Raw genomic sequence first — 27,775 nt, forward strand, 5'->3', positions numbered from 1 at the left:
AAGCAGCGACAGCGTTATGGTGAAAAATTGGTTTGCGAGATAGCAGTTGCTTTTCGTTACATCTCACAACGGTTGCTGGGGTAGTAACTGGCGTGCTGTGTACGCTCGCAACTTCATCGCTAAAAAGCTTTCACTGCCTATCTCAATTACCACAACTTCGTTCAAATACACTCAGGTATAGATAATGGTGAATTCCAACAGGTACAATTACTAGGACCACCTTTCTATGGGGGATCTAAAATCTAAGCCACACTTGTGTTCTGTTATGAAATTGTTTAGTCAGTAGCCTTTGCGTACATGACTTGCTAGCGAAGTATAAAGGCCATTACCAGCAAACTCAGCTGCTCTGGTCAGTGACATCTTCGTGGATTGGAACCCTGAGATGGGCCACATCAATAGGTAGAGGCTTGTTAGACATGGCCAAGTCGCGCCCGTAATGGCACTCACGCATCCAATCTATTGCCTTCCCAATCCCCCTACTCAACAGTCCACCAACAGTGCTACATTTGCGCACCAATTGATCAGCTCCCGCCTCCAATGCGCAGCTACCTACCCCAACTCCCAGAATCATCGGTGAACGAAACTGTGCAGCTACAACCACTATACTACGACAAGTCGCGGCTATTACAGCTGACAGGGAAGAAGAAGACATGGTGTATGGTGGAAAGCGAATCAGTTGCCTTGTTTATAAACGATTTGTTGCAAGCGAACAGGCATTTATTGCAAGCTCGACGAAAACTTTTAAAATGCGAGATTAGAGAATCAAAGACCAAACTTTTGAGAAAAGTATCGGGTTATAATGACAAGCGTCCTATTTTATGTCTCTGTCCAACTAAACACGCCTAGTCTCAATTCAGTAAGGAAATATTCTTGTGGCAAAAACAGTTTTTAAAATGATGAACATTCTAAATGATCTTGACGATGTCATTTCCCGGAGCTCATTCTCCAACTCCCAAGACATATGTACAGAGCTCGACGGTTCTCCGAAAACCTTCGACAACCGACCTTCTATTACAGACTACCTCAAATTCAGCCATCATTTACTTATTAAAAAAGCCCAGCAGCAATTGGGGGCAGCCTGCCGAACCGGGTGTTGAAATTTTAACAGTGTTCTATGAGACCGAATGCCCACTCAAAGAATCAGAGCTTAGATTTCTGCTCAGCACACCCCTCAGACTCGTTATCGTTTGTTAACATGTAGTTCTGAGAAAGTTTACTCTTTGTAATTCAAGGCCGTAAGCTCCCTGCACCTAAGGAAACTTAACCAGTGAAATTTCGGTCAGGTTTCACCCCAATAATATCTTACTACGGATTAAATTTTATCATTTCCTCCTAACGACGTAATTCAGTTATGATGTATGAATAAATTTGCGTTTTTGTAACTCATACTCATCAAGTCTAACAAAACTATGCGATAACAAAACACACAAGACACATTTGCGGTCAAATTAAAAGTCGCAAGCCCCAGCACATTAGCCAAAATCATCAGGCAAATGTTGACAGAACAGCCCTAACTTTGATCATTTCTTTCATTAAGTTTTCCTGCATTAAAAGTGATAATGGTTGAGTGCTGGAGAAACCTACTGCTGACACATACACCTCGTTATTTTCAGGTATCACTCTCAGTATGGGAAGCGAACTGCATGAGGAAAGGACATTTCTTATTGCAGCTGCATCATAAATTAAGTGCAGTTGGAAAACATCAACAGAATGCTTCGTGAACAAACTGAGCCCCTACGCTTAATAGGCCGCAATATATTACTGTTCCGTTCAAGGGGATAGGTCACAGCGTGGCAAACAGGCCTGAGCCGTACTTCTCAATATCCCTGGAAACGAAAGCGCGAATCATGATCAACCCCTAAAAGAGGTTTTCGCGCTAAAATGCTAACGTTCTAAAATTATAACGCTAAAGAAATACATTTGCACTAGTCCAGAAAGGTGTTTGCCCTCTAGTAAAATAGCATTATTTGCTACAATATTTGTTTGGTATTTTGAGGCAAAATCTGGTTAGTCAGAGGAGCAAGGTGACGGGGAGATTGAAGCAAAATGCGTCTGCTTACCACTACTTCACTTTCGCCTGCAAATGTGAACTGTTTGTGTCAGGCAATGTTAAATGATGGTAACTATGCTGTCACGGGAGTATCCGTTGCAAAGCGAGTGTAGCGTTTCTGGCCAAGCCTCGGACCTTGCTAAATTATAATCAGCTGGCAGCTTTGAAGATACTGCGCTATCCAAAGACCGACGAACCTCAACTTTACATGTCGATCTGAGCTAATATGAGGTACGAATACCTCTACTCTACCCAAAACGTCCTTCTACTGAATCAAAAGTAGTAAGGTCAATTAAATCATGTTATCCTGTAGCGAGGTCGAAAAATTTTCACCTATGAACTCTAATTAGATTCCATGAGGTCGGTATTTAATTTCAAGCCTTGCAAGTCCTGAGATGAAATGGCAGTGAGCAACAACAATAGCAATTTGAAGAGCTGTATTTTGTGTATAATATCAGAATGTAACTTATTGGTTTCACAATGCTATAACCTAAATTACGTCGTGTTTGTAATCTCTCACGACATGAAGGTTGTTGAGTTCCCAACTTTTCTGTGTCAAATCCGGTGTCAAATTCTCTGAGAAGTGTTTCCCATAAATCAAACAACTGAGAAAATAAACAGAACAATTCGAAATTTCACTATCAAAGCCCAAACTCACGATATTGTGTTTTTTTCAGACGCGGTCACTCAGAGAATTATTTGTTTATTACGGAACTAACGGATTATCTTCGCTCTCTTTAGTACGTTCTCGTATATGCAAAAGCACTATCAACGGAGGTGTTTGATCAACTGGTGGAACATATGAAATTGTGCGCCAAAGAATATGTTTCGGCGCTTCAACGAGAGCAGCGGAGAAACGTTTTCACCAAGCTTTTTGCTTCCTGCAACATTTCTCAAGTATGTCCATTTTTTCACTTTAGTGGACTCTGCAGTTGAAGCTAAATTCAAGTACTGAACTTGGCACCCGTTGATTTGGATTTACTGCCTACTTATTTCCTCTGAAAGTGATATTCCTACCCAAAAGTTGGGTTTTTAACTGCGTGAAGCATTATGCTGAAGAAGCTGCTGTGGAACAGCAAAAAAATTATTAGTGGCATTTCTGAATGTCCAATTTCACTTAAAAGTCTGATTGGGTGTTGAAGGATTTGATATGGCAACAAAAAAGCCAAGTGAAGTCGGTCAAGTCAGAAAACTGCCACGCGGTTGTAATGAAGGATTTCTTGTAGAACTGTCGTTAGGTAAGGCTTTCTTAGAAGGATTACGACGATCCCCTTCATCTCGATTCTCGCACACAGTGTTACACACAATGCTTTACACAATGCTACTATGATTAAAGCAGTTAGTACAAAGGCAGAGCATTAATGCACCAGTATCTAACACTGGCATTATATATTATCGGAATGCTGGCGTGCGGGAAAAGGAACCGGATGATGAGGCATGCAGGGCAAGAGTGAATAAGTTGATCAGATTAAACAAAGAAACTATTCAAACTATTCAATCCAAGGGGACCACATACCAAAACCAGGTTTGCTACTCAGACAGAAAATCATATTCCCTCAAGCAATAAGTCTAAGCCATAACGTGTAAGTTTGTGGCGATTTCACTACCAGGCTAAGAGCGCGGCTCATTCAGCCTTCTGAAAATTTTCAATTTCTGAGATCACTCACAATCCGTAGATATGATGAGATGCTAAAGCTTTGGTTGGGCTTTCAACACAGCAATGAATCTAATCTATACTCAAGAGACGAAGAAAACCTGTATAGCTCCCTCGTTCTTGTTAGAAATTATCCGTTGTGCTCGTTGAACAAAATTCGACGGAGAATGATACATGCAACATACCCAGGTCTCAGGGATAAGTGAGTTGTCAGCGTCACACATTCTCCGAATTCACGATTTAAACCATCTAGTCTAGTACCGAACTGTTCTTTGCTTGATGAGCCGTTGAAGGATGAGGGACACTGCATTCTGTGTCACTAAATCCCAATGCTGATCATCAACCCATAGCCGATTGTCAGGTGAGTCCGTCTGATACTCAGAAGGTTTTAGAAATGATATTTGTTAGAATTTTGTAAAAACACAGACAGCTGTAGCTTTTCCATCATATGTGCGGCATAAATCCACACCATATCCAGTGTGACATTACTAACCGAAAAGTATACGTTTTGTTTGTGCTGTGCGCACTTGATGTGACCCGCATTTAAAGCAACCAAGTGCCACAAACTACTGAGGAAACCCCTGTGAATCACATCTACGGATTGGAATAAAAAATTGAGAAAAGGCACGAGATGACAACCATTTGTGGTAATAATTTTATTTTGTAAAGATACTTGAGAGGTCGACCGGTTTCAGTTGTTGTACTCCATAATCCAATCAGTGATATTTCTGTTAGACATCAAGACTTCACAGCATATTAACTCTTCCATCTCCCCAAAAAGCGGCTTGAAGAAGTCAAAAACACTCAACCCTAACGGATATTTAGTGATTTGAAAACGAACATTTTTCCGGTCCACAACACATCTTGTCTCCATATAACACTGCAACTGGCCCAAATTAGACAGGCTCACAATCCTTCTGCGTTCACCAGGAGATATCTGACTTCCAAGGTGCTATATCCAAGCGGTCTGTGATTGATTTCTATTTCGAACAACAGAAAATATTGTTTTGTTCCCAAAATACCTATCTTACTCGTTTCTCAAGGAAGTGGAATTTTGAAGCGAAAATTATAATCGTTTGTTTGCATCCCCCAGACCGATGGTATTACACGTGAGAGACTGTTGGAGCTGTGCGATGCCTATTTTGAATCTGCACCTGCGGATGTGAAGGTGCTTCTTCGTGATCCAAGAGATTGTGAGTTTGGGTTACCACATCTTCTGTACCTTACCAAACGTTCCGTAGTTTTTTACGTTTTATTCTAGAATAAATCGTCAGAGTTCCTGCAATAAAAAATTCTTTCTGAGCTTTTGTTGCCATAGGAAATTGTATCGAGAGAATTTTTACTAAAACTCAGAATATGAGCGCATGATCCGGAAAGTTCTTGTAATGGCATTCTGGAGATGCAGTGGCAACCGTAGTAGCTAAGAATTATGCTATTGAACTGGTGATTCTAACACTGATTCACTTCTTTACAATGCTAAAATACGCCAAAATTATGCGGTAGATGACACCTTTATAACTTCGCTCACCGAGAATTCCAGAATGGTGTAGCAATGGCAGATAACTCAGCATCGCGGCCATACATGAACATAAATGGACAAGAAGCTTGGATTCTTGAAATTTCTGCGCCTTTATGGTTACACGATGGTTATTGGTTGCAGATTAGGTACATCTGTACATGAAAGGTTTTGATTAGGCACAATGTCAATTTGTAAAAACATAGGTAGCTCGGATGTGTTTACTGTTGGTTGATCGGATGGTATTTGTTCTGTTCACCAAGCTTGGCAATTGTTTTGCAAACGCTTCGTCGCAGTCGAGGGGAGGTCGTCAGTGAGCAGTTGAGTGGGCGCTTATTCCGTGCCTAGCTGCATTAATAGTTTTTTCTACTATCCCGTCATGTGATTAGCTAATTGGTGTGTATCTTTACTGCAGTGTCATTGGTTCTGTCGTGATTTGCGCTGCGTTGCGGTCTGTATGCCAACCAACAAATGGAATGCAAGGCATACAGACGCCTTTAGAAGTCAATCGCTGGCTGTCTTTCTAGCCCCTTTTAGTTTTCAAAGTACAGTACGCTATGTATCAAGTGTAGTTCCTCAAAACACCTTCCTCATCTACCGTTTCATACAGGGCCTATACAGGACTATTTCTTACGAGTCATTCAGCCCGAGCTAGAAAAGTTGGGAAATTTACAGGCAGAATCACTCCAAAACATCGTGCAAGGGGAAGAAAACCAATTCCTCGGGGACCAGAATAACTCTGCCTCGTCCTGCCTTTCGGATGCACCCCAAATCACGATGGAAGCCGAAGCATACAACAGAACGTTGCCTGTTGGAGACGTAACTACGGATGAGCGATGTGGCGGGAAAGATGATCAGAATGATTTTGACCTCTCAGACCAACCGGACGGTATAATCTCTTCCTCAGTAACACGAGGACTTGAAGATTGTCAATCCTTCCTTGCTGAAAACGTTCTGAGAAACCAGCATGAGCTAAGTAAGCACTTAGATGTGGAGGTTACTTAAGTAAGTGAATGAGTGAAGTTATTTACTCTGTTAAGTGAGATTGGTAATTTTGCAAAGTCTCCAGAAAAGACGAATCTGACCTAGTTTTTCAAATACAGTCACTTTTAAGTTACTTCATCTGATTAGCTGCAATACTTCATTCTTGGACATGTACGATACAGTGAGACAAGCGTGGAAACCAGTGTTTGTGAACAACAGCATTGTATTCACAAAAAACAGGTGGTATCCATGCAGCTACTCCAGGCATAAATGGATTTTTTCATATCATCCGAATTGATGGCAATATCCCCAAGCAATCCCATTCGATACTAAGACTTAAAAATACATGCTTATAATCTTTGTAAAGCCGTGTTTGGATAGATGCAAGCCCTATCTTACGATTAGACGTTCTGACGCCTGTGGCGGGGAAGCTGCACGGATATTATTAAATGTTATTTGGAAAGGCAAATAAATAATTTGAAAAGCTTCTAAACTTCCACACAAAGATGTCTGGAGAGTTACGCGCATCAATCATGTGCGTGATCTGCCTAATTCTCTGGTGAGCTAATTCATATACGTCCAACAATTTAGAGTGTTCAGGCGATAAAGGAGCCTGTCCACTACGTAATCTAGGCGAATCTCAACTTCCGATAAGAATAAAAACATGAACCGCTGAAGAGCCTAAGGATGGATAATTTTCAATGTTTGCGTGAGTCGTTTTGTTTTCGTTTTCTGGAGAAGATGTTGAGTAATTTTGCCAACCCCAGCATGCACGTCATCTCCGTGATCAGCAAACTCGGCACCAGGACCAATGAGCATTTGCTTTGGTTTTGCACTACTGATGGAGGGAATAGTAACATAATAAATTTCTAAAAACCATCACGTCCCGGAATGAATCCATGGGCATCCTGATTTTCTGTGTGATCTCACACTCGCAACTGGCAAGCCCAAACAAAGTCTTGTAGTGTCGGAAAAAGTCGCATTCTTACTAATCACCGACTCTCAATAAACCCAGTCAAGATGTCCATTCACCTGCGGGGTAAGCCCGCCAGCAGGTCCTACACGAGGACCGAAATGCGTGCTAGGAAGAGTAACTGGTTGTTCAAAGCAGTATCGAAATTGTTTCCAACTTCAATACTGAAATAAGAGCCATCAAAGTTATTAGCTTCTACTTAACCTCATGTGCCTGGAAAGCCCACTACATCCGACAGCTGAGTGGACAACATGATTCCAGTTTATAATTGGAACGACTTGGGATCAACTAAAGGGGCAGGGTTCCTCAAACGCAGTCAGTTACACGCGTAATGACGTGTTGTACACGTACGTTCGGCGGAACTAAAACATGGAGAATCAAAAATGCAGCTTCGTTTCATTTGGACAATACACTGGCAATAGAAGAAGTGGCATGTATAGATTTTTTAAATTTGTATCAGGTGGCTAGTCGTCCAAGTTACTTAGTAGAAAATTTAAAGGAGCTAAAATGGAGCTTGTGAAAAGGTCCCAAGTGGCATAGGAAAAACCTAGAATTTCTGTTTCCTCGTTGGGGGCTGGAATGAACTATCTGATGTGATTTGGTGTCAATTTCCACAGCCTTCATTTCCTACTCCGATAAGTAAAAGTGAAACCAATTCTGAATGACAAATCTGGTGGCCTTTGAGGAAGCTTATGCTCTGAAGACTATCACTCGCGTTCACAGTAGTTTTTCCATCCTCACGCGGTCCGCGTTAGTTCCCACCAAAGTGAAAAAGGAAACGTTGTGGACAGTGCGCCTATCAGGACCCATTGCGCGGTGTATTCTCTCAGCCATATTGGACCTTCAACCCTGGACGTTTGACATACGGATTAAGGGCACACACTTGTCAGGAGACGATTGTGTTCAGACTTGACTGGCTTCTGAAATGGGTTGTTTTTTTTAATATCTAGTAACTTTACTGTTTGCATCGACCGTTTGATCCTTCTGTAGAAATTTCCAAGGCGTTTTCGTTTCAAAAGGGTAGAAGGTGAACACAAATCCTTCATATACCGCAAATACGTCCAGTTAGAAGAAAATCATCTTACAGGTTTCACATGATCAGTTGATCGATCCAGACTGCCAATGGGTCGTATCTCGAAACTGAAACCTTAACACATTACAACAAAAGTAAAAAACATTCCAAACCTTCGTCATAGCTCTCATGTGGAAGTGGCTGGCTATTTGTTAACAGATAGCCTCTAAATGCTATATAAACGCACACAGGCAAACAGAAGGTACCCACCCGAATGCGCAGTGATGGTGTCTACACGTATGGTGACGAAACGTTTGCAAGTCAGTTGCCAAGCTCGGCGAACAGATCAACAGGCATCTGATCAACTACCAATAAACTCACCCGAGCTACCAATATTTTGACACATTACCGATCATACAAGCATCATAGGTAGAATGTGTGATGCACTAACAAGCCATTTACGAGAAACCACTCAACACATGCTCCGCCATTCAGCAATTCACTAAGCCCGTTGTCGAACAGTTTGAGTAACTGATCATGTTGGTTTTACCCAAGGTCAAGCAAGCTGTGCGATAACTTGCATCATCCAAGTTGGGCCCAGGAAGATCTCGACTTTCCGGTATAGAGAAGAGGAAGAGCTGAATCGTTAGCTCTATCGTAGCTTGCATCAGAGCTTACATTAGCACATAGTATCGACTAGGTTTGTACAGAGACTGTCTATATACCCACCATGTCTGAAATACTGAGAGAACCATGCCAACTGGAGACAACAATGCAGTAACATTATGCTTGTTTTGAGAAAATGTTCGATGTGCATGAACCAAATTATAGTCGACTTCTGTACAGACAAAATTAGTTTCAAATGCAGTAACATTATGCTCTTTTTGAGAAAATGTTCGATGTCGACTTCTGTACAGACAAAATTAGTTTCATTTGTAGACGCAGAGAAGAACGCTACGTGTTGGCTTTGTTTGTCTTCTCCGATTACGGTTTCCGCAAACAGTGAGTAATCAGCAATGAATAAAATTTATGACTCCAGTGTGCATATGGAGAACTTTGATCGAATCTATGTCTGATCGTCAGAGAAAGGAAGGAAACAGTAATGTATGCACAGAATGACGTGATGGGACGCCGCTTTCACTCCATGCGAGTTTAATTTCTGATTCCTGATATCTAGCTATCGGAATGACCCAAACGAATGACATGTTTCAAACCCGTCGCGATCTTTTCTGACATACAAAGTAACCAGGTAAGCAACGATACAAGAGTGGGTGACTCCTCTGCACGGAAAGTGGAAGTCCTCAGTTCGGAGTTAGGAAACATGGATCGCGGTTTCGCCCGGATACTCCTTCAAATTTTGCTAGGGAACTGTGAAGGGTTTTTGAGAGGAAATTGTCAGAACAAACCGTTTTAACACTTAATGACAGGATCGTAACAGATTGGTTGCCGCATATTTCGTTCTCATCAATGGCTTCCGTCTTTACATTTGTGTGAGTCAATTTTTTCTAATAATATCCTCCTGAATTATGAGACTTTTCGATCGTATCGGTCATTTACTGAGAAGAATTTTGCTTACTAGATCCGGCGATGCCATAAAAATCATGGTTAGTCCTCGACTTCAGTGTATTTGGTTCATTGTGAAAAGCTGTGCCATAGGAAATGTCCAAGTTGAAATTTGTCAGTCGTAATTAATGGGACCTGTTTATAGTTTTCACGTAATTGTCCACTCTATTAACTGCTTTGCGCTCCTAACGCATTGTACCTTCCAATTTTTAACTTTGTATTGCAGTCCTTCAAAACCGGGTTTCGAATTTCTGATTGATTCTGACAGAAATTGAACTATTATCCCCTTTCCAGGTGTTCTTTCAAAGCTCAGGACTTATCTGACGCTAATCAATGGTGCAGAATACACTTACTCAAGTAGACAATTCCAGTATGCGTACATGCCACAACGACTAACATTGGCGCAATTTCTGCGTATGATGGAATGTTTTCTGAACGATAATTCACCAGATGAGGTTGTGCAAAACCTGGTTTCTTATTTGGAAAAGAACTACACAGAAGCTTCAGAATGGCAAGAGAACTATGGCACCAAGGTAAGCGAGTCAATATTGTAGAAATCCGTCCACCGATTAAAATAGTGCAGTGTTGTTGAGCTCGCAGTACGTATGGCTTCGTACGCATGTGTGGCACTCTTGTATGAAGCCGACTGTGGATTTAAGAATCAGAAAATAGGCTATTAAAAGACAGGCAGGAACCTTTGCATTGAGCAACTCGTTCGGTGCACTTAAAACCAACTTCGTCATCGTCGTCACCTTTATTTTCAAAATCCCTACCATTAGCATCCTGCTCCTCATCACCATCATCCTTTTCGTCACCCTAATGCTAATCCTCACATTAATGGTCACCTTTACCCACATCCTCATTCTTATTCTCGACTCCATCCTATTTTGTGGGCTCAGTCTTACTAAAATCCTTCCTCCGCCTCCTTATCATCCTTATCGCTGGCATCGCTTCGATGTCTTAGTTAACTGAGGGGGTGAGATTACACTTGGAGGAATCAGCATCGTGCACTCCCACTATATTGACCATCATATACTAAAGAGTCCCTCAAAAAGATAGTTTTTCAGGCCCTCCTGTATTAACTCACGTAGTTAAGACGAATCTGCAGGAATACTGTCTCCAGGAAGAAGTCACTTTAGGGTGCCGTAAAAGTCTTATTCCCGGCAAAACTAGATTACCAATAAGATAAGTTATTGATCTGGCCTCACTCTACTCGGTACTATTTCATGAGAACTGATATCCCCTTTTATGATTACGTATCACCAAACAACTTTTCGGTGTATTTCATAGGACCATCTTCTAGTGTCAACATAGGAAAACCTCTCTGTCTGTGTCCATTGTCTATCAGCTGCGCCCCTGTGTGCGTGAAGGTGATAATGGGTTGTCGAACTTTTTCCACTTTACACTGTGATAGGAGGGCAGCATATGTATGCTTCCCGCCGAGGGTGGCATATATTCATATCTTCATATATTTTCATATATCATATCTTCATGATCCTCTCATAGCCATATCTTCATGTCATGTCATCATGATCTCGAGAGAGTTCATAACTCCCTGATGGAAAATACACTCATCCAAGCACCAATCTACGTCATTGCTGTCACACTGGAGGGTGATACTGTAAACCCAACGCGCACAACTGCAGCTTTACTAGATTTCGTTGCATATCTTCAGCTGGATAGAGTTTGGTAGAATGTAACAGAATGTCCATACGTATACCTCAAATACACTGGGCTATCGTCACTAGTCTCTTCCACTTATTTCGCCAACGGACGTCCCGCGAAAGGTAACCAGCTGTCCATCAGCTACATTGGATTGCAAGCTGCCCGTTTCCCGAAAGCATTATGGTAGGTGTCCTTGGCTGGCTCCATTAACATTCAGCTGTCTATCTAGTTCTTAATACACTGCCAAGTAGCTTGGCTTCGATCGTTCATACAGTTTTCTGTCACTTGTGGGCGGTCTTTTAGAATGAAATCATCCCCTCAGGAGAGATTGTATCTAGCTGGTTAACCCGAGTTCAAACCAAGGAGGAATCCCCCAAATGGATCACGGGACAGGAAGGTCAATTTCGATTCATATCTCGAGTTATTATCTCCATTGTGGAGTGCTAGCACGTGGCATCTGCATTCCTTCACTAACCTTGGAACTCAGAGATAGTTTTATCACTCTGGTTATAACGATTTAAACTCGCAATTGTTGTCCATGTTTTATTTGCTTCATTTCATCTTTACTGTCGTTCAGTTTAGGGAGATGAGGTTCGAAGAAGAATCAAACAATGTTATAGAAAGCCTTTTCAAGATTATGGACTACAAATCGACCGGGTTTGTCCACCTTTCATTGGTTGAACAGTACGTAGCTCACTTTGAAGACGGATCGTTTCTAGATTCGCTAGAATGCGGTGAGTTATGAGGTTTACCCAGAGCTGAGATACCAAATGCTCATCAGTTCGGTAGACTAGAGTAAAATTTCGGAACAAAAAAGGGGCAGCATAGTTTTCGTAGCTGCGTCAAGCTCAAACAAAATTCATATGGAGTCTTCGCTCATGGAGCTTGAGGTTGGATAGATATCTCTCTACACTGTTCATGACAGTGGTGAAAAATACCGTTTATCAAACATTAATCACACAGACGATAATCCATTTGTCGTCCACGACGCCACGTTTTACTAATAGCGGCTCTTTCGGTTTTCGGAGCACTTCAAAAACTTTTTCATACATATTTATTCAGAGATGCTTAATTACTGCGGTTATCACCCCTTAGAGTGACGACTTCAAAAGTGGTATCTCTTGGGAAGGAAATCATTTTTAGCACGACCTCAAATAGTGACTTCAGATAGGCTCATTCACTCGTTGCACATCCGGCTTTAATCCACTTCGTGTTTCTTTGCAAGTTCTGTGTGTAAAGTTTGCACAGTCTTCTTCCCGTAATACAGTATAGTTCAACATTTTGCGGCATACTGCAGCATGTAGTTATATGATATACATCCGAAGAACGCCATCAAACTTGGGTTGACGAATGGTTGTCAATAGTTTTCGGATTGTTTGTCTGCCGATCTGTTCCCGTGAGCCCTACAGCGAACTCACAGGCTAACCAACAGTAGCCCATCTGGCTACAAACAAACCGTTTCTGTTATCTTGGCTATGCGCAGTAGCCCAGAGGTGCAAATACTATTGCTGTATTGAATGCCAGCCAACTGTATATTCCACAAGTAAATCGTAAGATCATTCAGATCTTATGGATAAGCAGTTTTGATCAGACTGTGCTAGTTCAAAGTGTATTTTTACGCCAAAAATTGGCAAACATGTGAAACTGACTGTTTGTTCATACAAGTATCGCCATAGGCAGGTTTGGGCAAGATAGATTTGTGGTTAACTTCGAACAAATTCTAAAGAGCCGAGTTTTGTTTCATCTCTTGCGGCCATCGGCCGTCTTGTCCCGAAATCCAGCCCCCCGGGAAATACATTATTTTGGCAAGTGTACAAAGTGCAGTGGTCTCTGATACAGGAGTGTTTCTGTTTGCCCCCTACCTCAAAACAGAAACTGTGAGCTGTTAGGAAAAAGGGCATCTACGCAATGAGTTGAAGCAGAACGATATATCTCTTGATGAAGCACACTACTTAAAAGGTTGCTGACTATTTATTAGTGGCTCATGACCAGGTTCGTCTTTCTTAGAGCTCACCAGGTAGGCGTAATCCCATCAGCCTTAAGTTTCAGTAAAAAACCGAAATGTATGGAACTGGCGAAATCCACTTATCTGCAAATCGAGTTGATGTTAGCCGATGACTAACCTGAATACCAGCTATGTTTACCAGTCATGATATTTTTCAACTAAATTTGCTGCTTAAAGGCCACCCCGTGATATATCTGGCAATGTTTCAAGATACTGCAGTATATTTGTTTGAAGAAAACTACTCACAAGGTTGCTGAAAACTCCGACATCTCACGACCAGATTCGCTCTTCTTCGTGCTCGTCGGGTAGGCGGAATCCTAAAGTTTCCGTCAACCTTACATTCAGCTTGAACCTAAATTGTACGAGATTCGCGAAATACATTCACTTAAAAACCAGTTCGTTTTCGATAGGAGACCCAAATTAGTCCCAGATAAGTCTTCTATTTGTGGCACTTTTCAAGTAAATGTACTGCACAAAGTGCGTCTCGCATTCTAGTTCGCATGATACCCAAGATATCGGTGTATTTTTTCTAACAAAAGGCGCTGGTTGTTCGGAGGTATCAAAAGCCAACGCTTCACTTAAAATCCAGTCAGATCTCTATTCAACATCAACTTGTTCGTAACAGACTACCTTTCGTCCCTGGCGACGAAATGGCCGAAAGAGAGCAGTCATATTCCCCTATAAGAGAGAGAGAGCAGAACGAGAATCAACATCAACTTCTTCGTAACAGAATGCCTTTCGTCACTGGCGACGGAACGGCCGAAAGAGAGCAGTCATATCCCCCTATAAGAGAGAGAGAGCAGAACGAGATGTCCAATAGTTCCGTCATTAAAAATTTTCCACCTCTCAGGTTTTCTAGGCCAGTCGATCAGATAGTTTTACTACAGCATTCTGGTTCGAATTTTGACGATATTTGTCAACTGCTGATCGATCATGTTCAGCTAAAATAAGGTCAGTGCAAAAAATGGATGGTTAAAAAGACTCGCAGTGTGGGTTTCTTAAAATGCTTTGCTCGATGATATCATTGTTTACTTTCTCTTTTTTTATCCAACAAGGCAAGCGGAAAATTCAAACCTTCCAAAGCAAGCAGGCTCAAGAATATCCCGTGCGCAATGAGCAGTTGGACTTTTCGATCGGAGATAGAACCTTGGACGAATCCGGCGCATACGAATTAAATTCTTTCCAAGGGGAAACGCTACCCTCGATGGATAATGGAAATAATACAGCAGACACGTTGATAAACAAGCAGAACCTTCGCATTCTTCTGAGACATACTTTCAGTGTGGACCGTGTAGGAGAAAGTCAGAGCAATGTGGAAACATTGTCTGCTTTTGCTGACTTTGTCCAGCAACAAATGAATGTTAGTCTACAAGAAAAACTCAAAGGTGATACGAGAAGGCAGTGGTTGGATGAAATCACGCACGAGGCCCAAATCGCACATTATTCGATGGAACCAGTTTATCGTGCAGTATTTAAGGTAAACTAGCTTTGTGTAGCATGCGTATACTGCTTACGCAAAAATTGTGTTCTGACCACTCATAAGACAGTCACTGACGCATATCCCATCAAAAAGTCGTGCTCGATGGTGTTTACTTTGATGAGAAGACTTGAAATCCTGGTGAGTTCTGTTGGTTAGCACGAAAACGTGAGACACAGAATGAGAACCGAATTATTTTCCTTCCGTTCACAACAAGCGCCGTTTGATTCACTCCCATGGGCACGAGTTGAGTATTGATATTCAACTTTGTGCTTCGTGTTTCATTTATCATCGCCTCTCTTAGATGAAGCATTCCGACTAGTGAACAGCACTATAAAGCAGACTGTTACTATGCTATTTTGTACAAACTCCATCAACATTGTCCAGAGCAACTGACAGCAGATCACGAGGATCAACCAGCCACTTGCAAGAACTTGCCCAAATGTTACAAATCCTACCGACGAAGATAAATAGTCCACTGTGGCTCCAACGATCCGCTGAAAAAAACTATGAGGTTCATAATCTTTGTAGAAAGAACCCAGACGATGTGGAAGGGAAATTCGACTGAATCAGAGGAAAATTTCGAACAAACCCAGTAATCGCCGAAATATGAAATATACTTCGTCTGTTGACAGTCGCTATATACTTCAATGACTTTGATGATCGTCTTATGGGGTAAAAATTATACAACAGCCAACTTCTGCTGTTTCCGAAGATAGTTTAATAACTACCGAGAAATAGGGTCAATTTCTCGAGGTACGTTAAACGGAACCATGTCTATGTGCGTTTTGTGTTGACAAAACACGTTTTTGCATGCAATCGGCTACACGTGCATTCTAAAACCACACGTTCACAATTTCTTTCAGTCGTAATTTAATTGAATGCATACCCGTGGGAGAATCGAACATCCTGAATTTATGAAGAGAGTGGCCTATAGTTTCCTGCTTGGAGTTCGAAGCAGTCTACATGATATTGAGAGTAGTTTATCCTTGACAGGTTGGCATCCAATCAGTTGAGCAGATTGTGGGAACATGCGAATGATTTTCACGGTGAATTTGCACAAGATGCCATACTAATACACAGTGATATTCGATAGAGATATGGTGCGGCACTCCTATTTTTTGTCGCTTGTGTTTAATCCAGTTCCTGTTCCATGAAGCGCGCACTTTCTCTGCCACACACTGCCCAGCCAGCAAAGTTTATATCTCTGCTTATGCTGGGTGGTAGTCCCGCTACAGTTTTAGATTAAAAGGATTAAACAAAATTGGTCTATCCTTCAGAATGCTCTGTTCTGATTGGTTTTCATCAGGTGAATCAGCTTGCTTTTACTTCACGTTGACTTTGTTTTGGAGAAGAATGAGTCGGCTCCAGGAATATCCTAGACTGCTCCTACCCATACGCATTACCGGTGGTAATGCCCGAGCTCAGCCCCATTCATTTTAGTCCCGCTGCTTGACCTTGTAATTAAGTTACGGACCCAATAGCCCTAACTGCTGTCTTCTATGTAGCAGAGCCATTCTGAAAAGAGTACCGGCCACAAGAAGAATTTGGACAGTTAGCTGTCCACTTCCTATGTCTAAACTACTGTAGTCCACTATAGTGTGCCAATTTGTAGACAACTTGGGACCTTGGGGTGGCAAGTTAAATCGTTTTTTTTCGAAGGCAGACTTCAGAGAAGTGAAGAAATAAACTCCTTTTCCAATTTTTCCTTGGTCAATCAACCCCCAAAAATAAGGTTCAGACAGTGACTAGTTGTTGCTCTGTTCGCCGAGCTTAGCAAGTGACCTACAAACGTCTCGTTACCATACGAGGAGGCATCATTAGTGCGTAGTTAGGTGGGTTCCTCCTGTTTGCCTGCGTGTACGTGGAGGCTATGTGCTATCTCCTGGCGTGATCGGCTATTTGAGTGAATTTATTGTTCCGTTCTTGATCTTTGTTGCGTTGTGATCTGCGATCATTTAAGTCGATTGATTATCCCTATGCCTTCTATCTTTAGTAGTTTAATCCCCTTTTTGAGTGCTCTCTTCCCGAGTTGCACTGTCGTGATATGATCTCCCCAAGGTTGATTGCTTGGTTGCACCGCCATATTTTAGCCACCGTATCGACTAATGTCCCTGCGTCCGCCGGTTAATTTGATGATGAAATGTGCCTCCTTCAATCAAACCACGCTCTCCAGATCCTTTTACGAGTTCTTCCTCCGGTTGCTTGTACAGCTCAGAGCTCTGTGGTTGTGGCATTCTGTTCCCCCTAGTGAGTGATAAATAGGATTAATTTCGATGTTTGTTGACAACTTCTTCTTCGGTAGAGGATCGCGCTTCCATTAATTCATGTTTTTCCTCCGTTCTTGTTTGAGCCAATATACGAACCCCTCTCCTTACAGATATTTTTCCGCGGAGATGAGAGCGATTTGGCGTTCATTTAATCTGGTGGAGGGCTTCCTTCTCGTCTGTCTTATCTATCGTTTGTCACAGTCACAGTGGATCTAATTTTCCTCTTGCTTTCGATATAGCCCTCCAAAAAGTGTTCGCAGGTTTGTGAGCAACCATCGTATTAAACTGTAATAAGAGCTTTGTCCTCATTTCAGCGGTGATCTTGATATATGGGAGTGTGACTCGTTCGCTTCCATTTTGTGCTGCTGCATTGGTCGTGTTTGGCTTTCTGACTGATTTGTAGATGGGAATCCCTGGGTATCCTTTCTCTAGAACAAATTGTATGGGCGTTTTTTGTGATAAATCTTGTATTCTGCTGTGCTGCAATTTGTCTTGACATGCTTCGAAATTGCCCGAATACAGCTCTGTTTGTGACAATTCGGATGGGTTTCGTGGTAGCTTGGAACAGGATCCATATGCATAACTTTTCTCTAGACATCAGTTTATAGTTCTCCGTTCGGTAGTCTAGTGAACAGAATGTCCAGGAATGCCAGCTTTTCGTTGTTCTCTTCTGTGAATTCGATGTCAGCAAAAAAGGTGCGTAGTAGATGTCTTGCTCGCTGCAGTTCGCTCTTCTTCATGATCATACATGTGTCGATCACATAGAGGATCCATATTTTGAGCCTTATACCAGGCGAAGCTATTTGTCCAAGCTTTGCACTAATTCCTGAAATAAACCCTGCAGTTGGCGACCCCGCTGGTGTCCCTCGTAGTTATTCGTAATATTCTCCGTCTAACTCGAAATGTGTAATAAAGCGTAATTCGGGTAACTGGACGAAGTCTTCTTCCTCCAGCGAACCACTAGGCATGCCACCATTATCCGATAATTCTGCCACAGTTGTCTTGGCGGAATGAAGATCTACAGACATGAATAGTGATGCCACAGATAATGAGACCATTTTTTTGTCTTGATAGATGTTTAATTTTCTTCAGTCTTTCCAAAAACTGTTCCGCCGTTCCCGGGAGTGATACTGTTGGTCGGATGGGGAATTCATAGTCCACGGAAACATGGAGTGGATAAATCACGAGCTCTCGTACGATATAATTCCTTTTTTGTGATCTTGTGGAGATCTTAGAATATCGTTATGTTCGTATTGAATTTGTTTGCCAGTTGTTCGCTTTCTAAGCGGTGATACATAGTTGTGTCGTTGAGTAGGGCCTTTGTTTTACTGACATAGTCCAGTTTGTCCAAGGTCACTGTGAGGTGTTCCTTGTCTTCTGGTAGAACCACTAAGTTTTCATCCATCTTATTGCCAATATTTCTGTCAGAAAACACAGTGAGCGGCTTGTCGCGTGTGACGACCGGAATGACGGTTTAATGAAGTTGTTGTTGAGCTCTTTCGCCGAGTCCGATAGATTTCATCGCCGCTTCTAGGCTGGATAAATACTCTAAATTTTTCACATCTTTGGAGTTGGTGTTAGACCCTTCGATGAGAACGTATTCTTCAGCTTCCCTGAATTGGCTTTTGGACAGGTTCCTCATTCACATTTTGTTTGGATTACTGTTGTACTCCTTCAATTGCTATATAAATGCGCGTAGGCAAACAGGAGGAAATAACCCAAATGCGCACTGATGACTTCACCTCGTATGGTGACGAAAGGTTTGTAAGTCAATTGCCAATCCCGGCGAACAGGTAAACAACTACCTGATTGACAACAGTAAACTCATCAATATTTCGACATACTACAAGTATGTTTCGGGCAAGAAAAACAATATTTAATTTTCTTGAAAACCAAGAGTGTCGTTGACTGTTCCGCTGAATGGTACCTTTCGTACTATGGAGACAAAGCTTGTTTTTTTAAAAGCTTCGAAATAAAAGGATTAAGCTGGGTTACATGAGTGGGTTGATGTTCGGTATATTCCCCTGACTAAAACCCTTACGTCGGAAACAACTTGAGTAGTCTCCTGTGCGACAAAATCCACTGAGTTGGTAAGTTTTTCTCCGGATGGTATGTTGTTTGGTGTGCCCGCCAAGCTCGGAAAATTATTTGCGAACTTTTCATGGTCGTTGGAGGCGAAATCGTTAGTGTACTGTGTTTACTATACAACTTTCACCAGCGATGTGCCTAATTTAAGTATTCATGGACCTGAGCATTAAGACGGCTACCTTGTTTTTTTTCATCAAGGCGGTCATCAGAAATACGTTAACATTTAGCGGAAACAAACCGATCAGTGCAAAAATTTTCCTGTTCCAAAAGACGCACCCCTCATCAGGGAAGACAATGCTTCAATGTATGGCTGCTATCCCGGATTCAGAGGCCAGTTCGTCTGTGGGCGAGCATCTACTCGGCACGCATGCTAATATTTGTTTTCAAGTGAGCATTTCAACATACACATGACTCCGATTTCTTTGAACTGCTTGGTGAATTTGACTATCAAACCTGACTTGTGTCCTGAATTCTTACACGGAAGAACGTCGTGAATTCCAGGAAGCTGAACGTACCGTAGAAGTGACATTTCTTATCTGGATGTTCCTGCTTAAAACCCTCTTTTAGCTTTCCGACTGGTCCGGGTCCAGGTTTCTGTAAAATAGCTTATGCCATTCTTCGTTTCTTTTGGTTACACGATAATTATCCAAGGAACCACTGGCTTCATCGAAATTCCTGTACTGAATACACAAACTAAATGATTCTGATACAAAAGGTTTTTGATACCAAAGAGAAAATCAAATTAGGTGATCGATAAAATCCAGTGTTTAGGTGACTGAGAATCACGTTTATCAGTACTACTTGCTGACGAATGCGATCGATAGCTACACAAGCGTTCGATTATGATAAATGACTCATGGCCCAGAAGTTTTACTAATCGCTAACTTTTTCACTGTGATTGCGTCCGACAATCCTAGATCTTAAAGAAATATGTGAAAACGGACGTAGTAATATTAACTCTCATCATCAGTCGATTCGTTTCTAACAACTGTGACAGGAAAGTGCTGAAGTTGTGTTAACCAAAGTGACCGTAGCCTGTCCTTGTGCCAGTTTGGACGGTTTCTGTGTCTTGTGATCCACTTAAGTTGCCTAACAACGGCTAGCAGACAAGCGCACAAATGAGGCTGCAGAGTGGGTTCATCCGTCGGTCACTTTTAGACGCGTAAGCGGGTCCGGTGTAAAAGACTATTCTCTCCAAACTCCAGTTAAGTGTTTAGTGTGGGTCCTTCATTTGGATGGTGTTCTTTCTCATACTATGACTTGGTTCAGTTCACAGTATAGTCGCATAGTCCGCATGATGTAAATTATTCCCACGCATGATCGATCCATTGACGAAGGTTTTCCTTCGCATTCTTACGGACCATACTGGGATGGGTTTCTGGTAGATCAGCTAAATGCGATGAAAATGCCGGTGTAACATCTAAAAGACCTTTTGATCGGGTTGCACTCCTGTCAGTTTCGGGGGATACAATACACCCAGGCAGTTCATTCAATATGGAACTGAAACAATCTTTTTGTCCAGTTGGGAAGCTGAATTTTAGCAAGCATATTTGTTCTAAACAATGCAATTTTTTGTTGACAATGCTTGGGGCACACGTTTGAGAAACGTTTATATTTAGATGTGTTGGAGAAATGAACGTTCGTGGACAATTGATAGGCGGTGTTATTCTTTTTATCACCCATTCAAGTCGTGACCATTTACGATGGCCGTAGTATCCCCGTACTTTTATTGGTTATTGATCCTTCAGACTTGTAGCACTACAGCATATGATATAAAAACCCAGATGCCGACCCCTTTACATGAGAACAACACCAATTTTTCCCTTGATTCCACCTCACTTTCGATTGTCTGGCTTTGTTCAATAGGAGAAAACCTGCATAAGCTGAGGCATCCAATTATAAGTACAAACACTCTAAAAAAGCGGCTTTTAGTAGATTCCATGGCGAATATTCTAGACTGATCGTTCGTAACCCAGTAAATTGAATCCATAATCTCTCAGCTTTTACAATGCATGCGATTCGTGGCACTGTAACTGACCAGGTGATAGCCAGATTATACAAAATTCGCGCGAAATGCTCAGCCTTCTTGAAAAAGTGCTGCTGGAGGGTCCGAGCAGAAATGAAGCTCTTTGCCTATGTTTTAACCTATACCCTTGGTACGACACTACGTGCAAGTTCGATGAAAATTACCGAGCCGCTCGTCCTTTTTGGAGTTCAAGAATTTCCGTCAACGGCAGTTTTTACTTGAACCCCAAATTCGAATTCACTTGCCATTTGGGATGATGATGGCGAAACGATCGACTTAATCTCACTGATTAACACGCGCCAAGTGAATCTATTACCTTATACGCAGTATCAAAGAGTGGAAGGCACTTCGTTCCAGCTGAAACATAAAGCGGCCTTTGTGCATGATATCCAGTTGGAGAAAATCATAAACGAGAGATTTATCGTAGTTCTGTATGGATGTCACCTTAATTCCCAAGTACATGCTCGTCTCTACAGAAGAGGAGATAATGACGTTCTTGTTGGCTTCCAACGCAGATTACTGATTTGGGTAGAAGTGTGCTCAACTAACAGTCAGTCTGCATCTTTCTAAAAGGGTCGGACTCCGCTGGTCTCTGATTTTTCAATGTGGATAATGTAACATCTGGTACAATATATATCTGTCTCTTTAAAGTGGTTAGTTTCATCTTCAATGGAACAAACTATCACGTATTCGGATCACTCACTGGTTAGAAGTATGCCACACACTCTCTTGCTATGACTCTGTCAGGTCATGGACTACGGGTGCCCCATGTACGAGAAGGTAAAAGTTTCTCAAACGGAACAAGGACAAAGCAACATAAGTTCAAAACCTGAAACACTGACCTGCAGTGACCAAACAACTCCACATCAAAAATTAGGCTTGGCAGTGCCTATTCCAGGCTCAACGAGAAGAAGCTTGGGTGTGCTCTACATTCAGCAGCCATGTGATGACTACAAACACCTGATGCTGGAAGAGGACGAACTGTCATTTTATCAGGTTGGTGAGCGGTGTATAATCTTCCAAGCGCAGTTCCATCCTTTACTTTACATTAGTCGGTCATGTAACCTCATCCTAAATGCAGATCAGTATTCATCATGTAAATTGATCATTCTATTTTTATACAAAGTTACCTTTTAATGTATCATTGCTGACCGCGGAGAAGTGCGCACTGAATCATCCAGACATTCTGAAGCAACCATATGATTCCAAAAAACCATCAATTACCTTGAATAAACTAGTTTGTAGTTTCAGAAAGACAGTTTTAAGGCAACCGCTCGAAGTAAACTACATATGAACATTGCCCTAGTGTGATTTACGTTGCCCTAACAACACATGCCAATTAAACCAGTCACCGAATATCAGGTTTCCTTTCACACACCCTGGAGAGACTTAGTATCCCATAGAAAAAGCTAATTGTTCCTCGGCGATGCCCTTCTCTAACCAAATTAAAGTGTATTTCACTGTGCCCTTTTTCAAGGTCTTTATACAGACGGCTTTAATTTGTGCCTAGTCCTCTTGAAAGCCTAGCTGAAGGATGTTTACTGAAGTTACGTATGTTCGGAATGATTCGATTTAATTTACCCTCTGTGTCTAGTAACTGAAACTATTGCGTACTTTTTTCCTCGACTCAGAATCAAGGGTTCCAACGGAGCTTTGGCAACAAAGGTCGAGCAAAAACATCACTAAGTACTGGTCTGAACAATTATTCAGTTTGAAGACTAGAACTTCAAACGACACATGGTGACACCGTCAGCTGTAACCCAATTTTCCAGCGAAAATGGAAGGTACAAATTACATTGGAATACAATATATATGACACCTTGCGAATGTTGTCTAACGTCAACAAAGTAAGGCGTAAAGTAATCTGTGAAAGTAATTGCAGCACCAACTGAATCCATCGAACCGGCTTGCTCAGTCCATCTAAGCTCCAGGATGAAGGGAACCACTGATAAATTACTGATCCCTTTTTTTCGAACGCTGGGGTTAAATAATGAAAAGTTGTTTTGTCAAAATAAAAAGACAAAATTATTTGCCCACCTACAGCGGACTTCATTCTGTGCGTGTATTTTTGTCCGACACAGGCGATTGCCTACGAACTAGGGAGTGCTATTGATACGGTCAACCTGCACAAGTTCTTCACCCATACAGTGGTCGCTGCATTCCACTGGATCAATCAGTACTTAGACAGTATGGAACAGGTGGCATACTACTGGTGTCTGGATGAGAATAAAGCGAATGCTGTTGGACAAGCAACAAGCACACTCGGTGATGCCGACGAGGATGAAAAACAAAATATCGATCAGCAGTCAGTAAAACACCGGAATTGCGCTTTGGTTAGGTTGGTTACCAAACACCGCAACTCGGTTCCAGTTCTCCATGCCAGACCAGAAATTCTCGAGCGGTCAGAATCCTACCTAGAGTAAGTGTCCAGAGCTTATTCAACCAAACAAAAACACCACGTAATTTGGTAAATAATTGTATACTGGTCGATTCGCAAAATAAACCGAGTGTCCTGGATGCATTGCTTACAAGAAGGACTCTCCACTAATGGGAATTTTGTGCACTGATCTCATTAAATTGGGCTGACGGGTAACACAAGAATCGCTGTCCATAACAAGAAGACTTTTGGCACGTTTTGCGTTACTGTCCAATAACAGGAGCAATTGACGTCAATTACTATGAGAGTTGATGGTGAAACGGAATGTTCGGCCCATGTATTCGTTCATTCTGAGCCTGAAGGGTGGGGCTGTTCAGTGTTCTGAGAAGTTTGGTCTGCCAAAGGCAAGTGTAGCAACATGAATTATGTATGATAAACCCAGTAATGAGACGTGACTGTAACGAGTTTTTGGTTTGTCTACGTTTGAGATTCATGAAGTGAGAAAAACTTCAACTCTTCAGTGAGTTAAGTTGTTTTTCTAAGCGCTCACTTGTACGGCTAGTGATACCGCAGACTGAAAAGTTCTATAGATGACACAGTGGGTCCACGACCTGGTCTGTGAATGGTTCTTGAAGATAACTGCGAGGGATGTGCACGTCCTGAGGACAAATTTGAAAATCACTCCCTGTTAAATGAGCCCGAGGACAACAAAGGAAACAGCTCAATTGTACATACGTGAACAAGGAACGTATGGATGAGAACAATGGGAATAGTTCGAAGTCAAATTAACCTGAATCATTTTTTTTCTTTTTGCATTCTATCCAGATGATCCACGTAGGTTGTTTGATTAACTTGAGCGAATTCCATTGCATAGCAAGCCAAATAAGGACAGAATTCTCTTAAGCACGAGCTGTCTGATATACGTGACATTCACTTGTCACGTAGGTTAATAATTTGCTCAACAAATATAGTCTATTACATATAATTCTAAAGTGCTTCGTCAGAAAACTTAGTAGGCCACAGCAAGAACGACGGTGAGATTTGGCTGGCGCTATTTCTAGGAGAGCCATCACAAAGGTTTTGGAAGGTCGTTCCTTGTTAGCCCAAAATACGAGAATTATGGAAACAAAAAAACATTATTTCAGGCGGTGAGACTACTTGGTCAGCGTAACACAGAACCAAGTAAACGAAGATATTAGCACTGGGTGCCTCCTCGGTCCAGATATTTACTGCTTCACAGCTTAGCCCTACTGTGCACTGATGACAACCATAGTCCCTTCATTTTAGTGACTTTTCCAATGGTCTTAAACTCATGTTCAATCTATTTATTGAATCTTTTTTTAACCGATAATCCTTGTTGCGGGCACAGTAACCCGCCTGTCACATGCCAGCTATCCATGTGCTGCAAAATTGCAAGCGCCGCTAGGAGGTCACATGTTGGCGTTCGATCACCCTCAATCACTTTTCGTAAAATCCTCGAAGAATTTGCAGGTTAATTTAATCCGTACTGACGCCATTCTCTGTACTGTCACCTTAGTCATGCGTTCAAACGTTTCCGAAAACAATGTGTGTGAGTCATCGATGTAAGTCGTAAGACGGCCGCATGCACAAACTGTCATTTGTTACTTGGAACACGGTGCCGTAAAGTTTGTAGGGCTTTGTTTTAGATGGGAGCTGTGTGATATATTTGCAGTGTTTTCTTACACAATGGTCTGGTTCCCGTTTAAATCTGATCCATTCATGTTCAGTGTGTTACAACATGTTGCTAAGTCAATCTGATCAATTGGATCAACTGTTGCTCCACACATACCTCATTTTTTCAGTAATTACCTTTTTACCGTTGCGGATACATCAGAAGTTGTTGAGCAAACGAGTTGTCAAAAACATCATTTTTGCTATCCTGTGCGAGATTGTGAAGGTGTAGCCGTCGGCATCGTGGACCTGCACATGAAGGAAAACAAGTTGACCGCTGAGGAGACTGAGAAAGTGATCACAATGATGGCAATACTAAGCACAGTTTACGGCTCACAGAACCGTAAAGTTGGAACTGAGGTTTATCAGAGGGAACCGGAAGAAGTAGATGTGGATTTCGGCGGTGACACTGCGCTCTCTCCTTCCAGCTTTTTCAAGCAGGTTGCAGCGGTTGAGCTGTACGAACTGGTTCGAAAACTGACACCGGAGGTGAGTTGACTCAGTAGATTGTGGGGCTCAAATAAGTCGTTCGTCTCCATTTATGATACGAAAAGAACATTGGAGAAAAACCTAAAATTCTAGGGGAGTTGTGATGAACCGAGGAGTATAATTGAAGTGATGGTTCAGCCTATGTGATCAGTTAGTCAAGTCATTATTTCTGAATCTTTTAACCGTAGTCGACGGGATAAGAAAAAATTTAAGTCTGCACGACGTTTTTGGAACCCTATCGACCGAAATGATCACTATATCGGCAATCAGCTGACTGAGAGCGTTCCTGTGCATGAGTCAAGCCGCGTCCCGTCTAACAATCCTCAGATATGACAGTAATTTTGTGTAATCAATAGGAAACCGTTTCCTGCTTCAAAATTGAAAAGATAAACTCTTCTAGCCAAATCTTTTTGCATAGCATTTAGTTGTGGCACAGTTAAGGAAGGTTTATGGGACGTATAATGGAGCCTGATGGACGCGATGGTCCTAAACAGCAAACAAACCACTGATAACTTCATCATATTGCTGTGGGCACAAGCTAATGCACAAGGAAAGATGTAACATATGATTTAAAACTTACTGTTCTTCGAAACATTTGTTTCAACACTCACGCTTTTGTAGTCTACCCGTTACTCCTATTCCGAGTATCAACAGTTCCTTGTGACAGACATTCTTGTGCCATATTTGATCTGGACAAATGGTTCATGTTTTCTACAGGATACACAATATCGATTTTGCCTCTCATGAGCACATCACATTCTCGTTATTTTACAACTAGCACGATGAGTGGTGTTAAGCGAGTGCTGAAAAAGCCGAGTACCCCAGGAAACGTTGGAAAGCAAGTAGTATGCACGCGCCTGAACATAGCTGCAGCTGAATGTACGGTGGCTTTACTTGAAGACGCCACCTCCTAAAAAGCAACATAATACGTGCTCCATTCACGAATAAATATTCCTGAAACGGAATGTCGCATCCTGCAGTACGACCAACTCCTCTGCACAGGACTGGACTGATGTAACCGATAATATGTAAGGGTTTGTTTAGGTGGTGGCCAAGATTTCATTCAGGCTCACGAATACTTTTTGGATCTGAGACTATTTTCACCGTATATTTCATTCAAACGGTAGGTTTACAACCAAATTCACAGCTGCGCGAGTAGTTCTCAGGTCGTTTCGGACATAATCGCAATGGTAGCAGAAGTCCTCAATCCGCAGTCGACAGACTCCGAGGGAAGTGCAGACACCGTTGACGACCAGTGCCGTTCCATCGAAAAGTTGCTGCCAAGTTTCAATGTGGCATCTGCTTCAAACGAAAGGCATGTGACGATGCTCCGCCGGTTTTTTGAAAGTAAGTTACGATCCATCTAGAATAACTCTCCAGTAACATCAGAATATCTCCTTCACGAGTTACATGTTGTAGGTGGCCTTTGATGTTGGCGTAAGCTTTTCATTTCTTTGATACAACACATCAGCTTACTGTTACGGTTCGGTCACGCAGCGAGCTTGGAGTATGGCCATTGATTTTTCATAGTTTGACCTTGAAGATGCCAGGAGTTCGCTAGCACACATAAAAACAGCGTTTTCTGGGGGATGGGATATTCCCCAACACCTCCCCTTGTGAAAAGTCAGTAGCGTACTCGACGGGGGTCGACCTGGATACGCTCCGGCTGGCGGCGGCGTCGGTCTGTCCACCGCCTGGGAAGAAGTGTTGGATCAAATACTGAGCTGCCGGTCACACTCTCCTCTTTCGAAGCTGTCTCAGTTTTCAGCTCAAAAGTATCGAGCAATATGTCCAACGGTATGCTACCCGAACATACTTGAGTTTCCGGCGTGCTGTTAAAGCGGAGTTGGTTTTGATGTCTGGTCCAGGTGTCTTGACCAACCGACACGTCGTACATCACACTACCGCGTTTGCGCAGGATACGACCTGCAATC

The 27,775-nt window shown here is 42.1% G+C and overlaps 2 protein-coding genes across 2 annotated transcripts in view; one reads left to right on the forward strand and one right to left on the reverse strand.

Annotated features, from left to right (window-relative positions):
* The window catches only part of T265_06842 (hypothetical protein), a gene marked incomplete at both ends in the record, with an annotated part of 34,880 nt that extends 19,073 nt beyond the window's left edge, over window positions 1-15,807 (reverse strand). Inside the window, one exon of the mRNA XM_009172224.1 lies at window positions 15,789-15,807. Coding sequence (XP_009170488.1) covers window positions 15,789-15,807 — 19 coding nt within the window. The remainder of the gene's footprint in view (window positions 1-15,788) is intronic.
* The window catches only part of T265_06844 (hypothetical protein), a gene marked incomplete at both ends in the record, with an annotated part of 36,828 nt that overhangs the window by 4,110 nt on the left and 4,943 nt on the right, over window positions 1-27,775 (forward strand). The window contains 11 exons of the mRNA XM_009172226.1: window positions 2,792-2,947; window positions 4,798-4,897; window positions 5,831-6,196; window positions 10,047-10,285; window positions 11,995-12,151; window positions 14,478-14,899; window positions 19,456-19,644; window positions 22,031-22,279; window positions 23,365-23,702; window positions 25,484-25,841; window positions 26,969-27,188. Coding sequence (XP_009170490.1) covers window positions 2,792-2,947; window positions 4,798-4,897; window positions 5,831-6,196; window positions 10,047-10,285; window positions 11,995-12,151; window positions 14,478-14,899; window positions 19,456-19,644; window positions 22,031-22,279; window positions 23,365-23,702; window positions 25,484-25,841; window positions 26,969-27,188 — 2,794 coding nt within the window. The remainder of the gene's footprint in view (window positions 1-2,791; window positions 2,948-4,797; window positions 4,898-5,830; window positions 6,197-10,046; window positions 10,286-11,994; window positions 12,152-14,477; window positions 14,900-19,455; window positions 19,645-22,030; window positions 22,280-23,364; window positions 23,703-25,483; window positions 25,842-26,968; window positions 27,189-27,775) is intronic.

Source organism: Opisthorchis viverrini, assembly GCF_000715545.1.
Source record: "Opisthorchis viverrini unplaced genomic scaffold opera_v5_148, whole genome shotgun sequence".
NCBI lineage: Eukaryota > Metazoa > Platyhelminthes > Trematoda > Opisthorchiida > Opisthorchiidae > Opisthorchis > Opisthorchis viverrini.